Source organism: Diadema antillarum, unplaced genomic scaffold (genome assembly GCF_040938485.1).
Source record: "Diadema antillarum isolate AM-2024a unplaced genomic scaffold, OU_Dant_1.0 scf00000068, whole genome shotgun sequence".
In the NCBI taxonomy this organism is placed as follows: Eukaryota; Metazoa; Echinodermata; class Echinoidea; order Diadematoida; family Diadematidae; genus Diadema; species Diadema antillarum.
The window spans coordinates 970172-988906 of NW_027270957.1; the positions used below are offsets into that span (position 1 = coordinate 970172).

At 39.9% G+C, this 18735-nt stretch overlaps 1 protein-coding gene across 1 annotated transcript in view; it reads right to left on the bottom strand.

Moving 5' to 3' along the window:
* Positions 1–8368, bottom strand: part of LOC139716622 (gasdermin-E-like) — a 33009-nt gene extending 24641 nt beyond the window's left edge. Inside the window, exons 1-2 of the mRNA XM_071628147.1 lie at positions 7965–8368; positions 4376–4514 (exon numbers count right to left, since the gene is read on the bottom strand). Coding sequence (XP_071484248.1) covers positions 4376–4514; positions 7965–8253 — 428 coding nt within the window. The 5' untranslated portion in view covers positions 8254–8368. The remainder of the gene's footprint in view (positions 1–4375; positions 4515–7964) is intronic.
* Between the last annotated feature and the right edge of the window lie 10367 nt (positions 8369–18735).

Consider the following 18735-nt stretch of genomic DNA (forward strand, 5'->3'; position numbering starts at 1 on the left):
AGATATCCCTCAGGTCACTGAGCAGGGGGTAAAGAGCCTTGGGCGGTGGTATGAGGGCAAGTTGAATGATAGGCACCGAGGAGTTCAGATCTATGAGAAAGTGGTGGAGTGGTTGAAGAGGGTGGACAGGACGCTCATCCCGGGGAATGCGAAGGTGTGGTGCTGCCAGTTTGGCTTGCTACCACGGATCATGTGGCAACTGCAGGTGTACGAGGTGGCAGTGTCCAGGGTTGAGAGGATGCAGCAGAAGATGAACTCGTACTACCGGAAGTGGTTAGGTGTTCCAAGAATGCTTTAGATCTGGCATTCTTTTGCAGATCAGGCAGGTTGCAATTGCCTATGACGTCAGTGGTGGAGGAGTTTAAAGCTGGCAAGGTTAGGCTAGTGATGATGATGAGGGAGTCAAAGGACCAGGCAATAGCAGGAGTTAGGCCACCGATCCGCACAGGGAGGAAGTGGAGGGCGGACGAGGCTGCGGACGAGGCAGTGGCAATGGCAAAGTGGAAGGAGATGCAGGGTGCGGTTCAGGTGGGTCGAAAAGTGGTCGGGTTCCATCAGGGTGTTAGGTGGTACAGCAAGCAAGGCAGGAAGGGTAGGAGGGAGTTGGTGGTGGAGGCGGTTAAGGAGAAGGAGGAGGAATATCGCTTTGCCAAAGCTGTACAGCAGGGAGTGCAGGGAGCATGGACTCGATGGGAAGGGGTGGAGCAGAGGAAGGTGTCATGGAATGACCTTTGGTCAATGTCCTCTGGAGCTGTGCGCTTCCTGTTCAATTCTACCTTTGATGTTTTGCCGTCTCCAGTAAATCTTCAGAGATGGGGCATTGCGGAGGATAGTGGATGCAGGGTTTGCAACTAGGCGAAGGGCTCATTAGAGCACATTTTGTCAGCATGTGGAGGTCTATTACAGGCCTATACATGGAAGCACAACCAGGTGTTGAAGGAGATGGCGGGAGTGGCGAGGGTGGCAGTGATAATGATAATGAATAACACTTGTATAGCGCTTAAAGGACAAGTTCACCTTCAAAGGATTGAGAAAATGCAACAATATTAGTAGAACACATCAGTGAAAGTTTGAGGAAAATTGGACAATCGATGAGGGACCATGCAAGTTAAGCCGAATGTCCACTGTGCGACCTGAGTTTGCAAGCTGGTGCGAGCTAGTGGGAGCTCCAGCTAGCACCTGCGAGCCCCCTGCGAATTGCAATGAGGTCGCACAGTGGGCCTCACTGGATGACCAAAGCTCGCACCAGCTTGCATCAACTCTCTTGAGCTCGACTGAGCTCGCAAGGTTTTTGGACATGTTCAAAAATCTTGAGACCTGCGGTTAGCTCGCACCAACTCGCAAGCGGTAGCACAGTAGGCGACCTCAGCTCGCAGCAGCTCGCAGCGGCTCGCAAGCCAGGCAACAAACACTCAAACTTACCTGTCCTTCCAAAAGGTTAGATAATTCGAGGAATTGGTGGAAAAGTTGAGTTTTAAAGACAAATTCCACGTTCATTTATCCAAGTTAGTCTCATAATAAGGAATAAAATCTTGCAAGTATGCATAATATTAGAACAGTGACATTTTTGGCTCATCCTACTCGACCGACACCAACGAGTCATACTGCCAACGAGTTTCACAATAGGCATATAAAAATACAGGTACATTCGGATAATTCGTTTTTCTGTTGCCAAAACGGGAAAAGGAAAAACAGAATATTGAGCGAAAGCCGTTTCTATTTTCATAATTTTAAACAGAAAAACGGTCGTATTTTAATGATTTATATCAGGGAAATAACTTTAAAAAATTAAAAATCGGGAAACGTACTGTTTTAATACAGGTACATTCGTTCGACACTGGGTAAAAACAGCTAACAAGTTCGACACATTTTACTGGGTTTAATGTGTCGGTCTCGTGGGCCTTAAATGGGCTATATGACTCATAAGCTGTATGACTCGTGGGCTGTATGACTCGTATGTGTCGGACTCGTGGCGTGCACCCGAAAGTTTTACTGAAATCGAAAAAATGGGAAATTTTGGCATAGTAAAGTTTCTCTAGTTTCTGCTGAACAATTCTCGTAAAGTTTAGATATTTATATGCAAATAGGTTGATGATGTCATAATCTCTCAAGTTTTCATTTCTAGAGTATAAAAGTAATGACAAACGTTCGTTAGTTTTGTTATCAAAGTGTAAACTGTGATGTTGTTCCTAGTTGAATTACGTGAATAATGATCAGTTAGACATATCAGGATTTGAGACCCAGGCAAAATTGAACTTGAATAACAAACTGGAAATATAAAAATCTTTGTAAAGTTGTAAAGTTAGATGCATTGAAGACTTCCCCATTGGTATATTCGTATCGAGTTTCAAGATCTATTTTCCGAAATATTAACGAACTTCAAAGTGTAATAAGTTCTTTGTTTTTACCCACTTTTGATAACATTTTCATTGTTTTGACAGTTTTGATTCACACTGTCCACTCTCACACCCTCCCCCCGCTCGGGTGCTACGCATAACCTCAAGTAGTCTCCTCATCCAGCGGTTCCAACACCAAAACTTCAAAAATTCATAACTTTCGCATCGATTGTCCCATTTTCCTCAAACTTTCACCGATTTGTTCCTTTTAATGTCGTTGCTTTCACTCAATTCACATTTCTCTTTGGGTTTTGGATTCCTTTAAACTGTCATTTCTTGCCGTTTTCTCGCGTGATCATACTGTCATGGGAGAACCCGTCCGAGGTACATCTACAGTAAAGGGGCAAAAGACGAGCTGTGACACAAAAGGATTCCTGAAAAAGCCAAATGGCACAGGGAAATTTGGTGCTTTCTTTGCGATCATAAGACTATGAAACGCCAGACATACATGAGGCTCAGTAATGGTGATACAGGTGCTCGTAAAGAGAAATCGCTACAATCTGATTAAAATTTTCAACACAAATGTAAATGAGGACATCTCTTTTGATCATTCGAAATGCATTGCTATGCAGAAAATGTGAAGCTAAATCAAATATCTTCAACAAGCTAAGCAATGTGGATGATGCTAAAAAAATGACATGCTACGAAACTGAAGCACAACAACAGAAATGTATGACCATGTCCAAAGTGCAAGAAAAGACACATGTGACTCAACTAAAGCGTCTGACGTTTTCGTCAAAGGAAACCCATTGTTGACACCGCAATTATGTACTTATTTGTTTAAATCTGTTAGAAACAAACTCTACCCGTCTTAATTGTGTTCATTCGTGCTTTTTCCGAAGGTGTTCGAAGGATAAAGTCTGTAATCCGACAACGAAGAAAGGTTCGTATTAAATTCCGAAGATGAAATAAACTGATTTTAGTGGCAAAATACGATGATGGATAAAGCACAAAATTAGGACATTACGCTGTGAAAATGAATGAAAACACACACAGGTACACCAGAGAGAGAGAGAGAGAGAGAGACATGTATAGAAATGTACCATAGACAAGGCAAGTGTCAAAATGTGTCTCGCCCATTCGCGTAGAAGAGATCATTAGTTTTCTAAATCCCACAAGTTCATTAACCCCACCAATGACCTTTGACCTTGTGGTGACCTTCAACTCCCCAAGGGACATTTACCAGCCAAGTTTGGTCCCAAACGGACGTATGGATCAAAAGTTATGAGCCATGATCGAAACGCGCCGTAAAAAACTTAACATTAAGCCCTTAGAGTTTGTTGACCCCTGTCTGTGACCTTTGACCTTGTGGTGACCTAGAACTCCCCAAGAGACATCTACCATCCAGGTTTTGTCACAAACAGACATGTGGATCAAAAGTTTTGAGGCATGATCAAAATGCGCTCTAAAAACTTAACATTGGGCCCTAAAAGTTCGTTGACCCTGTCTGTGACCTTTGACCTTGTGGTAACCTTCAAATCCCTTAGGGACATCTACTATCCAAGTTTGGTCACAAACAGACATGTATACACATCAAAAGTTATGAGCCATAATCGAAACCCGCCGTAAAATCTTAACATTTGGCCCTAAAGTTCGTTGACCTTGATTGTGACCTTTGATCTTGAGGTAACCTTTACGTCTGGCAAATCGTGTAACTTTGTAGAACCACTCTTCCCTCCAAGTTTGATTGATATTTAAAGTCCTCAGTAGTTATTCAAGTTTTTGTATCATTGCGGACGGACGACGGACGGACGCCGCAAGCGATCCCTTGTCTGCACTGCCCGCACCTCCACGGAGGTCCGGTGGGCTCGACAAAAACGCACAAACACAACCGATACTCGCATTTGTGAAGCTCCTTGTTCTTTTACAAGAACGCTATTCAAAGCACAGTATGTACTACTTATTTGCGGGCATTTAAATTTAACTGTACCCAGCCCTCTCTCTCTCTCTCTCTCTCTCTCTCTCTCTCTTAAATCTACCTGCTCCTGATAGCTTTCTCAAGGCTTCGGATGTCGAGAGAATTATCAACGATGTCGATAGCGAACGATATGGTGTCGGCTTTCCTGGCTCCAAAGTCCACGTCTACGAGCCCACGAGCCACGGATACCTTATATTTCCCTAGAAGGCATAAATACAAAAGGGGATCGATATAAACTTATAGCATAGGCCTATACACTTGTGCTGGCCCATATTAGTGGAACTCCTTGAATAAAAATATAAGAATTGTTCCTGTGTATTTCAAAAGAGAGAAAGGTGATTCCTTGACAATCTGATAATTCGCCGTGATCAAGCCAACACTAATAGGTGTATACTGTTATTTGATTACCAAATTGGCATTGCCACCTATAATAAAAGGTTGATTTTTTTTTTTCACTAGGATTAAAAACAATATTGAGAAAGTTAGTGAGATAAGTCAGAATTTTATTTAAATCGGTGATTTCAATTGTAATGTTTTGAGTGATAATCCGTTACACTATAAGCTGAAGGCAATGTGTTCCACGTTTAATCTGAATCATTTGATACAAGGTGCAACTCGTTCTACTCCATAAGAATATATTAGTAGCTGTAGTGATTTGATGTTAGTGTCAACATTATTGAAAGAGGTATATTTTTGCATAGCACCAATAGGCTTAAGCGACCATGAACTTGTGTATGTCAACCTCAAAGGATTACGAGTCAAATGGAAGCCTTTAGTTTATGAATTTAGGAGTTTCAGAAATGTTGATGCTTCTGAATTTATTAAAGCAGGTGATTTTTTTTTTTGGGGGGGGATTTGATTATTATGAGATATATGATGTGAATTATTTGTGGAATAATTTCAAGGGATCAATTCCAAACTTGTGTGATAAGTATGCACCATTAGTATCAGTGCGTAAAAGAGTAAATAGTGTCCAATGTTTGACTAATGAATTTTTGCAGTTATCTGGACAACGTGATTGTTTGAAACGCAAGTTTGTTGAATCAGGTGATATGCATTTTTTATATGAGTTTAAACGAGTCAGAAATATAGCTAACAATATGAGTAAGCGTCTTAAGAAAGACAATCATATTACACAATTTGATGCGAATATAGGTGATTCCAAGCGAACATGGAAAACTTTAAAAAGTTTGTCAGGACAGACTAAGGCCTCTAATTGTACAGGCTGGTGTGTTTACTGATGGTAATGATGTCGCTAATGCGTTTAATAATTATTTTGTACAAGACAACGTTACGAGATCAGGAAAGCGAGATAAAGTTCCTGGTGTGGTAAGAAGCCAGTTTAATTTCAAACAGATAACCGAGGAATTTGTTTTTAAAGAGATTTAACTCTGTCTGTTAACATGTCGAGTGGACTTGATAATATTCATTCTCGTTTTACATTTTGATTTTTGATTTTTTTTTTTAATTTGAAACAAATTGAAACAAATTGAAACATATGTGGTAAAATTTCAAGAATTATTGGATACATAATGCAGTTAAAACAGTACTTACCAAGAAAGGTACTGATTATATTGAACATTGTATATCAGTCTCATACTCCCACATATTGACTATACGGTACGGTAATATGGGGATTATCTTCTCAGTATACCTCATTGTAAACCTACAACGCCTTCAGAATAAGTACGCGAGGCTGGTACTGGATGCGGACTTTTACACTCCCAATTCCCCTGTTATTACGAGAATTAAATTGGCAGTCTGTGTCCCAAAGAGTCATATATCAGTTGCAATGTATGTGTATAAAGTTCTAAATGGCCTCGCTCCATATTATTTGAAAGAATTATTTGTATTACCAACATATGAGGTATTAACGAGATATGCTGTAACTTGTCCATTATATTTCCCTAAATCAAGAACAGAATATATAACAAAAATCTTTTCAGTACCATGGCTCAACCTTATGGAATAATATTCCTCATGTTAGAAATGCAGTATCATTATCTTCGTACAAAAAGAAATGCAAAATTCTCTCCAGTATTGACCGGTTATGATATTACGTATATTCGTAAGTGGCTAAGATATTACTATGTTCAAATTTGTTAGTTGAAGTGTTATGTGTATTCATATTTATTGTTTCTTTAATAGTTTTGATATGTGGTAAGGTATATCATTTACTTTAAAGGTAAAATGTGATTATCATATTTTTGCTGAAATAAGCAAGTTTGCAGTTCCATTTTGCTCGTGGTTCGAGGAGGATCATTTGTTCAGTTCAGTTAAGTTCGATTTTATTTCTGCCTTTTTTCGAGGAAATAAAAAAGATTTGAAAAGAAATGACAACACGTGTATCTGACAACAGAATAGGGAAAAAACATTGCATTCATAGTATCATAATGTATCATCATGTAGGTCCCGCCATACTTTTCTTTGATCAACCCCATCTCGATTTCGAATTTGACCAGTTATTACATATAATTACTGTGTTATCACCATGTATATTGTTGTGTTTTGCACATTGTTTACAAGGTGAAAGAACTTGTTTGATTTCTGTTATAATGTCCATAAATGAGAAGTATGGAAATAAAATGAATTGAATTGAATTGAGTAATCACAATCTTTAAGGCATAATCATAACAATGAGATCAAAGGAATCAAGGATACACTTGTTTCAAAATAAAGAGGGAAAAAACAAGCAGGAGACTGCCGTCTTTAAGCACATGATAATGATGGCAGCCTCAGAATCTCAAAAAAAGGAAGTAAGAAGCATAATGATACATATACAAACTGGGCAATTTCCAACTGAAATGCTTTATACTAATTTTGTGGCGTGCGCAAGGGGACGCCAGTGGGATTTAAAAAAAGAAAAGAAAAAGAAAAAGCACCATGTGCAGAGTGGTGAATGAAGTGCATTAAATGCAGTGAAATGTGCTTTTGTTATTACTAATAATCAATTAAAACAGCTTTTATAGATGTGAGTATATCTATTACATGGTTGTGGATTTGCATGTGTTCATGTTAAATGTATTTAATGTGTGTTGTGTGAGTGTGCGTCACGTGTATATATGTGTGTGTTCACGTTTTATGCGTGTGAGTTGATTTGTACTGATTAGTTTAAAAATTTGAAGAAAGCCTACGTTTGTTTCTTATAAAATAAATCATTAGACTTTATACAAATTCTCCAAATGAATAATCAGAAAAGTAATCAACTTTAAGTAAAACTTTTTAAAGGGATTGAAGGGGGTGCGTTCGTAACCAACACCCCCCCCCCCCCCCCAACGCCCATGCGATGCATTATAACCCCATGAAGTAGTCCCGCCTCTCATAAAAACTGGGCCCCGTGAACACGGTGAAAGACCAGCTATACTAGCGGTGCATGTGCATCTGAATACGGTATTGGCAGGTATGGGCTAATAAGCCAGTATTCTCCGGTGGAAAAATGAAGACTCCTCTGATTTATTCCTTATCAAAACCAGTGGGAGTTTACACACGAACATGTAAAATGACTTACCAGGGCCCTGTTTAATTAAAAGATATAATCGATTTTAAATTTCCTTAACTCACAGGCTGCCATAGACTTATGATAGAACCAACTTTATAATCAATTTTAACTCTTCATGAAACAGGGCCCAGAGTGGGTATAGATCACTCACCTTGGGCGTTGCTGTTGAGTAAAAACTCATATTTACACATGTTAGATTCAATCTGAGGAAGGTAGAAAAGCTCCAACTTCTCATCGGCGTCTTCGTGTTTCAGTATATCAGCGAGCATGAAAGCAGTAGGGGTAATCTTTTCCCTCTGCCAAAACCCTTTCTTCCTCTTTACGACGAGATGACCCACTGTACAATATTTGGCATCAACTAAACCTTTCGCTGGGATGAGATCCTTCGACATTTCTTTTGCAAGTGCAGTTGCCGTCTTACGGAAAATGCTAGCAGGCATTTTGAACTTTTGAATAACAATAGGCCCTTTTTAAGCTGTACTAAAACCTTGTCCTCCTCTTAACCGAAAGGTGGCTCAGTCGGTAACCTGTCAACCAAATGGCACCGCGGTTTGATGTCCAGTGCGTCTTGCTGAGCAACTAAACGTTGTGTGCTATGCAATCCCATCTAATAGGGGCTAGAAACACTCCGCCCCTGCGATTTTGGGACGTGAAACGAAAGTCCCTTGTGTGAGCATTGAGGTGTGAGCGAATCATAACCCACGTACGCAAATGATCCTGCTTTATTCATTTCTGTTGGTCCAACCAAATGCACCAAGCCTCTCAATTTGGTGAATTTCTAACAGTTTCCCCATGCTCCACCCACGGACAAACAAGGTTGTTGTTTTTTCCAACTATAGTTTGGTCGACCTTACTAATCTTCCTTCAATATAGGCTCGTCGCTTAAACTGTCATTGGTAGGAGCTGATCTCAGAACATGTATGCTTCATACTCGATGGATTACACGTCATACTATCGTTATGTTCGTCAAGTTTGCTGTCACTTCACATTTCCGAGTTCCACGATGTCAAGATGGAATTACACAGGTTTATTTGACTCGTCACCATTCCCCTACAAAAAAAGTCTACATTTGCATATTTGATGATACAATAATGGAATATTGTTACGTTCTTCCAAGAATCCATTGTAACTAATTAGCATCACTCTCTCCAAAATGACGTAAAAACATCTCAGTTTTGACGGCTTAAATACCCAGCCTTGCCTACAATATGTTCATTACATGAACAATGGTTCTTACCCCCATCCCACCTTTCCCATGTGTTTCCATGTTCGCAATACCATACCATCATTAAATCGCTCTCTTTTTTACCCTCTCGTATACGACTCCCCCCCCCCCCCATTGTTATGCATTAAATACATGTTAAATTCATAGGATTGACATAGAACGATCTGATGCACAATTTTGTGGAATATTCGGAGATTTGTCAATCCCTATACTAATAGTGTGCAGAGTCTAAATCAATGGATAGAAACCCAGCAGGGAAAAGGCAAATCAAAAAATGACAGGAACTTTACATTTTTATTAGGATTGAAGTGACAGATCAGATGCACACACCTGGAATTACATTGTTATTTGTACATGAGAATGCATTATCGATATAACAACCAACAGAAATTACATTGAAACTGAAAAACCAACCCTTTATCCACGCAAACACGTGCGAGCACACACAAAAACAAATCATGTCATTCATTTCATTTCTTTTCATTTATTCCATTGTCCATAAAATGGAAAGTCTTTACTATTTAAGCCACAAAACATAAGTACACATTCTTAAAGCACACATTTCAAAATAAACACAGAAGATAACAACACACATGTCATTAATTTATAAATAAATAGCACAGAATAAAAACTTACACTGAATGAAAAATACATCCACGACATGAAATATTGATCCTGTTACTTCTATGCCTAATCTACATAACTTTTAAAACCCAAGTCTTACAATGCAACAACAGTTGCAAAAACAATGAAATAAAAAAATATGGCTTATATAGCACATAAAAATAATAACAGCAGTTGCAATGTACAATGAAATAAAAAAGGCTTACAAAGAACATACAAAAAAAAAAATTGACATGCCATCCTATGAAAATTTGGAACATTGACGACACTTTCAATAAAAACTTACTACCTTGAATGAAATTTCCTATGAATCTCACTAACAAATTTGAATAAAATCCGACAGAGAAAGTTGCTGATACAACAAGAATGTGACAGATACAGCACACACAAGTACAATGTACTAAAAAATCATTTTGGATATATAAGCCTACTGATTTTTCTTAGTAGGCTTCGTAGCCAAGATTATTCTAGTTGTTTAACCTGGAATGAACTGACATAATTTATTATAGTATTCCAGTTCATTTGATGATTTTACGATGAAATAAACTGATAAAGTTGCCCAGTTTGGACTGTTTGATTGCTCCAAGGAGTCAACTGGTATGCTAAATAGTGTGCCAGTCCTTTACCTTGTTTTCAAAGTCGAATCAATTTCATGTCATTTCTGTTTAGCCGATCTCAATTGCTGATTAATATCAAATACTATTTCTATATCGAAATCACGTGAAAACATGCCGTAAATAGTCTTAACGTTGTTCAAAAAGTGAAAAAAATAACAAAGAAATCACATCCAACTTCTGACTTAATTAGCCGTAAAACTCTGGTTGAATAATTGACGTAGAGCTTCCGCAATGTTATGATCATGGAGGTAACTAGAAAAAAATGATTGTATAAAAACGTCATATTGACGTCTCTAAAATGTTATCAGTCTGCTATCGGGGAAGTCATTACTTGATATAAGTCGCAAAAACTGACGTCAGTATTATGCCATAGAAACGTCGGTAATATGGCGTGATAAATACGTTACAAAACTTACGTAAACATTTAGTCATAGATAAATCGCAAATTATGACGTGATGAACACGTCACAAATCTGACGTGAATTATGCATCATAAATACGTCGCTTATATGAAGTGATCTCAAATAGGCATGAAACTGACGTGAATTTTACGTCATAAATACGTCCGTGAACATGACGTGATAGATATGTCGCAAAACTTAGGAGAAATTTACGTCATAAATACATCGCTAATATGACGTGATAAACACATCACAAAACTGATGTGAACTATACGTCATCAATAGCCCTTCGTCGCTGATATGACGTGATCCTAAATAGTCATAAAACTGACATGACTTTTACGTCATAAATACGTCGCTAACATGACGTGATAAATACGTCACTAAATTGTCGTAAAATTTACGTCATAAATACATAGCAAATTATGATGTGATGAACACGTACAAAACTGACGTGAATTTGACGTCATAAATACGTTACTAATATGACATGCCGTGATAGATATTCGCCTAGGACTGAAGTGAAAATTACGTAATTCAATTTAGGGTCTTAATATGACCTGCGACAGGTTTTACCAGATGCCACCAAATTAAGACGTCTTATTGACGTCAGTCTGCTATCAGTACAGTGTATTAGGAATACGTGGATCTCTTACATTGTTAAAAGTGTACAAAGTCTACCGAAAGGGACCAAGTGGGGAATCTTTTGCATTTTCATGATTGCAATAAGTGTTATTCAACGATCTGATGTACACTTCTGGTGGTATTTGGACAATTTTCCATCTAAAAAGTTTTACATTTGTCCTCGTCTCGGGAATTATTGGGAAAGGGGGTGGACAAATGATTTGTTTTTCCCCAACATTTCCATGGGGGTAGGACAAATGCCCGTTATCCCCCTCCCCCCCCCCCCCCCCCCCATAGGATCAACGCCCCTGACCATCAACGTGCGAGAAGACGAAATTGGTTTTCACCTACAAATGAATGGGTATCGCGCATCGCAGACCACACCTGGCGTGTATTATTTTGTGCGTAGAATAAATGAGCTTGTGCATTGTGCAGAATGCATCGTTCGAGGTACCAGTTCAAGGGATAGTACAGTTTTAGCTGAGACGTAACTTTCCTTTTCTAACATTTTTGGTGAGATAATGAAAAACTTCTTATGAAATATAAAAAGCATGCAATTCATAAGAGAATTCATCGTCTATTTGTTGAAAATTGGTTTTGAAATGGCTAAGATATCCAAAACAGAGCGATTATAATTAAATGTGGGACCCGCCTTTTCTCATAATTGCTTTGTTTTTACTTTTTTGGTTATCTCAGCCATTCCAAAACGATTTTCATCAAACAAACTTTGAAATCCTGTTAGAATATAGTAGGCGCTGTATTATTTCATAAGTGGTTTCTTGGTATCTCGCGAAACGTTAAAAGCCCAATCCTCGCCCAATAGTGCTATTGAAGTCACCTCATGCACGTATAGTTTTGGAGTCATCCCACAAGACAGACACCCACGAGTCATACAGCCCACGAGTTTAAACATTGAAAAGAGGTCCGTGAGTCATACATCTCACGAGTCATCAAACAGCTCATGAGTTAGACACTGGGCAAATAAAGTCCATGATATAGACACTACGTAAAATCAGCCCAAGAGTTCGACAGATACAACACGGGGCTTAATGTGTCGGTCTCGTGGGCTTTGTTAACTTTGTGTCGAACTCATGGGCTGTATGAAGCGTGAGCTGTATAACTCATGGGCTGTATGTGACGTGAGCTCTGTGACTCGTGGGCTGTATGACTCGTGGGTCTCGTGACGTGCACCCATAGTTTCAACCGAGCCTCTCAGGACTTGTATTTGTATTCTATAATCTCTGTCAACTTCTATGCGGGGTTTTATTCCTTCACCACTCCCCACTTGACTTGTTTTCTCCTCCGGCCAGCCCTGTCATCAACCTTCTGATTTAAATCACTTTCATTTACCTACATAGTTTTCTGTATATTCTTTGGGTTCCTGTTCAACAAGCTGAGATTATGAGCCTTATCAACATCCAGAGTTTAAACCTGCTTCACGTTGGTAACAGTACAAGCCCCTGGGAGGCGGGGGTGCTGGGGGTGCTGCAGCACCCCTGACTTTTTGGAGCAGGGGGGCGTAGCACCCCTGTGAAAAATGAAAGTTGGGGGTGCTTTTGCACCCCCATCTTTTTACAGGGAAAACTGCTTGTTTTTTGATAGAAAATTGTTTAAATATCCCACCCAAAGTATGCATCAGATCGCTGAATTTCACTTCTGAAAATGCGAAATCTCCATAGCGTGGGAGGGGTATCCCCCTCCCGCACAGAACAAGCTTATAAATGCAGACAGCATTTTCAAAGCATTCCCATTGTCCCTACATGGATATTTTACTTTTCCTACTTTTCTAATGATTTTTTTTATTCACCTGAAGGGCTCACTAGATTGCTGAATTTCAATTCTAAAAATGCAGAAGTTTCCTCTTTTAGGAGGAGGGTAACCCCCTCCAGGGGAGCCTCGTAATTTCCAAGATGTGGATTTTCTTTATATCCGAAATTGTCTCAATCTTTCACCCAAAGTGTGCACCAGTCAATTCTGAAATGCGAAATCTCCCTTGTATTGGAGGGAAATACCACCTCCCGTGATATTGTCGTTTCTATTCTAGAGTATGCAAAAGCTCCCTCGTATGCAGGGGTGCGGGGCATTTGCCATGATATTACCCCCCCCCCCCCCCCAATGATTTTCGGGATGTCGGAGATTTTGTTGCTTTTTTATGGAAAACTGTCCAAATATTTTACCGAAACTGTACAAGGAATTTTTGCAGTTCAATTCTGAAAAATACAATGAGTTTATACCCCCTCCTACATTCTCCCCCTTTGGTCCTTTCCCATAAGATTGACATATCTCCGAATGACTCTTTCATCAAAAGATCTGTCATTTCAGTTCAAAAAATGCAAAAGTTCCCTCGTGTGGGAACATAATATCATCCTTTCAATTAGGCCGTAACCATTTCCCCGCTTATAGCTCCTCTCCATAGACGTAGTAGTAGTACACTTCGTGGATTGATGATTTCCCAAATTCCACCAAAATGTGTTTGCGAGATAATGTCAATTGGATTCTAAGAAAGCCACAGTTTGCTCGTATTCAACAGCGTCAATCCTGTGGGTGGGAGCTACGCAAACACATCACTTTACCGCCACCCTCCCCATCCCCCCCCCCCCAAAAAAAAAAAAAAATCCCCATCATGCGGATTTGTTTTTAGAAACCGTCCAGATATTTCACCAAAAGTGCACAAGATGGTTTGATTTCAATTCTGAACATGGAAAATGCCCGTAGTGTGGGAGGGATACCCCCTCCCACACCCTCTCCTGTAAGGCCAACTTCCATACACTTCGTAGACTTTTGAGATTGACACTTTCGGAATATATCATCAAAAAGTGCGCACTAGATCTTTCACTTCAATTCAAACAAATTCAAAAGTTCCATCAAGTGGGAAGGGGGTATTCTCTTTCAGTTTACCTTTATTCTCCCACTACATTTAGTAGGCTTATGCTTCTTTGTTTAACAGTTTTTCAAATAATCCATCATAAATGACTATAATTGTGTACAGACAATAATTATATCTTCATTTCAACTCAAAATACAAAGGCTTTCTCGAATGGAAGGGGTTAGGGAACACCCCCTTCCAAAACCCTCCCTCTTGCTGTATTAGCCTCCATCCCATGCATTGAGTATAGCTATACAGTACATTACATGGCATATTAAATCAAAAGTGTGCGCCAGAAATTCCACATCTTTGAATCACAATCATAAAGATGCAAAAGCTCTCTCATGGAGGAGGGAGATACATCCTCCCACATCCTTCCAAGCTTGATCTCCCTCCATAGATGACTTACTACACTTGTCTGATACAAATTCCAGGATATTCAACCGAGATTTTGCATCAGATCACTGTACATTGTATTTCAATTCAAAAATGCAAAAGCTCCGTCGTGTGGGAGGGGGGCTTACCCCTCCCATCCCCGCCTCCTCAACTTCCATACATTTATAACATAATGATGATACACACGCAGAACAAGAGCTGATTGTAGCCTGATTCAATGGTAATTCATATCTATTTTTCATACTTTTTAAAAAATTTCACCAAAAGTGTGCACCCGATCGCTAAATTTCACGCCTGAAATGTCAAAATCTCCCTTGTGTGGGAGGGGAATAACTTTAGGTCCCCTTCCATGAACTTACACAAAGTGGAGATCCACACACATGAACTGTGATACAACTTTTGAGATATTCCACCAAGAGTGTGCATCAGATCATTGTATTTCAATTCTTAAAATGCAAAAGCTCAATCGTGTGGAAGGGGCCTGGCTATACACCCATCCTCGCCTCCAACTTCCACACAGTTACTACACAGTGATGACGCACGCGCAGAACAAGAGCTGATCATACCCTGATTTGATAGACATTCACATTTTTGTCAATATTTATCTTTCATACTGTTTTTTTTTTTAATTTCACAAAAAGTGTGCACCAGATCGCTGAATTTCAGGTCTGAAAATCCAAAATCTCCCATGTGTGTGAAGGGGATACCCCCTCCAACAACCTCCCCTATTAGGTCCCCTTCCATGGAATTATACAAGGTGAAGACTCACACACAATTCTCTGATACAAATATGGACATATTCAGCGGCGTAACTGGGGGGGGGGGGGCAATCCGCTGGTTAAAAAGAAAAGACTTACCAAAAATGGTAATTCAAGGGTTTAGTAAACTGCTTTTCAAGTCGACATGAAAGGGTGATCAAGAAATAAGATAATTTTCTGAGATTTCTTTTAACCATAATTAAAGAGGTATATAGGCCCTACTGTGAAACATTGTTCAAAAAGCCCAAAGCCGACAAAAGATTGTGGTTCAGCGTGATTCCTAGCTGGCATTCGGAATATAAGCAGGATGTGCGCAGTGTACTCAGAACATCCGAACGGCAAAGAGTCGCTGCAATGTTGTGCAATGTGATGTAGAATGTACACCTTTGTAACTTACGCTTCGTTATGTCAAAGCTAGATCATTGATTTTGCAGTGTTGCTTTACATGTCTCTATTAAAATGCCTTGCATTGTCAATAATAAGACTTGACCTGGGCTATTTCCTAACTTTTCCATGCATATAAAACACACACACAAACACAAACAATAAGGGGATGCTCTAAAATGCAGATTTTGGACGTCCTTCCCCTGCTTGGTCACTTTGACGCCACCTCACTGGTCATACCTCCCCCAATCATGAACATGAACCGACACTCTTGACTACCAGTGGCGGATCCAGGGGAGGGGTTGAGGAGCCCACCGGGCTCCCCCCTTAAAGGGACTGTACAGTACTGGTTGAGATGGGGATTCATGTTTTGAACATTCCTATAAATAAGTGAGATAATGAGAAACCTTTTATGAAATATTAAAGAGCATGTAATTTTAAGAAGGATTCAACGTTTATTTGATGATAATTGGTTTCAAATGGCTGAGATATCCAAAAAAAGTAATAATAATAAAAGGCGACAGGCCACAACTTTATAGGATCTCTTTGTTTCACTTTGTTTTTGGATATCTCAGCCATTCCGAAACCGATTTTCATCAAATAAACTTTTGATACCCCTTAGAATTGCATGCTCTTTGACATCTCATAGAGTGGTTTCTGAATATCTTGCAAAACGTTAAATGCTAACTCCTCACCTGGACCAGAACTGTACACACCCTTTAATTTCCAAAGTGAAAAATGTAGCTACAAATGCCAGAGTTAGGACTGTAAAATTTTCAAGCTAGCTCGCTCGCATTTAATCACTATGCCATTCTCCTGATGTTGCTACGAATAATTGCCAGCAGTTGTGACCGGTGCGCTCCATCCCTTAATTTCTAAAGCGAAAAAATATAGCTACAAACGGCAGTTTTTGGACTGTAAAATGTCAAAATTTCCAAGCTCACTCGCTCCGCTCGCTCTCATTTAATCGCTATGACATTCTTCTGATGTTGCTGCCAGTATTTGCCAGCAGTTGTGACCGGTGCGCTCCATCCCTTAATTTCTAAAGCGAAAAAATATAGCTACAAACGGCAGTTTGGGGACTGTAAAATGTCAAAATTTTCAAGTTCGCTCGCTCCGCTCGCTCACATTTAATCGTTATGCCATTCTCGTGATGTTGCTGCTGGGTAATTGCCAGAAGTTGCGCCCGGTGCACCCCCCCCCCCCCTTAATTTTCAAAGCAAAAAAAAAAAAAAAATAGCTACAAACGGCAGTTTGGGGACTGTAAAATACAATGTCAAAATTTTCAAGCTCGCTCGCTTCGCTCGCTCGCATTTAATCATTATGTCATTTTCCTGATGTTGCTGCCAGTAATTGCCAGCAGTTGCGCCCAGTGTGCCCCCCCTTAATTTCCAAAGCAAAAAAAAAAAAAAATCTACAAACCTCAGTTTGGGGACTGTAAAATGTCAAAAATTTCAAGCTCGCTCGTTCCGCTCGCTCGCATTTAATCCTTATGTCATTCTCCTGATGCTACTGCGGTAATAGCCAGCAGTTGCGCCCGATGTGTCCCCCTTAATTTCCAAAGCGAAAAGATATAGCTACAAACGCAGTTTTGGGACTGTAAAATAATGTCAAAATTTTCAAGCACTCTCGCTTCGCTCGCTCGCATTTAATGGTTATGCGATTCTCTTGATGTTGCTGCCAGTAATTTGTCATTTCACACCGCCATTCCATAATCCATGTAAGGAAAACTTACAATGTTGCTCAATGACTGCGGTGTGGAATGTATCACATTCCGTTATGTATTGTAGTCCCCATTAAGTTTGCAGACTGACAGCGCACTTACACACGCACGCCGGCACAAGCATACACACCCTTACCCAAAATTACTTTTACACGAGGTACCCCCCCCCCCAATGTCTTGACCCACGGTACGCCACTGGACATATTCCAAAAAGAGTGTGCATCAAATCGTTGTAATTAAATTCTACAAAACATACATAAGCATGGTTAGCCCCCTTGCTCCCATCCCCGCCTCATCAACTTCCATACAGTTATTTCACAGTGATGACGCACACACGGAACAAGAGTTGATTGTGACCCGGTTTCATGGCCATTCACATATCTGCGAATATCTTTTTGCATACTTTTTAAAAATTTTAACCAAAAGTGTGCATCAGATCGCTGAATTTCATTTCTGAAAATTCAAAATCTCTCTAGTGTGGGAGGGGGATAAAGCAGGATCAAGAGATAACAGATACCTCGTTCAACAACACTTCATCCACGAACAGTATTGTCCACGAGTATGAACTTTTTTTCTGTTTTGATAGAATTTCAAAATTTACCACATAAAGTGTGTTGAATCTCACTAAAAATGCACAAGTTTCTTTGTGTCGTAGAGGGCTTTCTCACTCTCGTTTCGATGTCCCCATCCCCTCTCTCCACCTCCCCCTGCCCCCCCCCCTGAAATTGTCGACAGTGCTTGTATGGCCTATGCATCCCCCCCACCCCCCCCCCCCCCCCCATATACTGAAACTCTGCTGTGGTCCGGCAACTGAACGGGTTGGTCAGGGGTTCAGCACCCCTGTGAAAAATGTTGCTCCCAGGGGCCTGTAACAGTATATACCATGATAGCAGAGACACGTCAGAATGACGTCTATTTCACGTCAGCGTTGTCGTCAGAAAGACGTCGTAAACTGTCGACAAAAATGCGTCATCTTCCTCAAATGGAAGACGTAAAAAAGACGTCATATTCAGACGTCAAAAAGGCGTCTTGGTATGACCACCTAGACGTCAGAAAGACGTCACAAATATGACGTCTTTTTTTACGTCTTCCATTTGAGCAAAATGACGTATTTTTGTCGACAGTTTATGACGTCTTTCTAACGACAGCGCTGACGTGCCGTGACATTTTGACGTCAGTCTAAGACGTTTAAATGACCTCCATTTTCTTTGTTTATTTACGTCGTTAAGAATAACGTCATAACCATCGTTTACACGTCAATTTACGACCTTTTCTACGTGTATTGGTACAGAAAAAAGACGTCT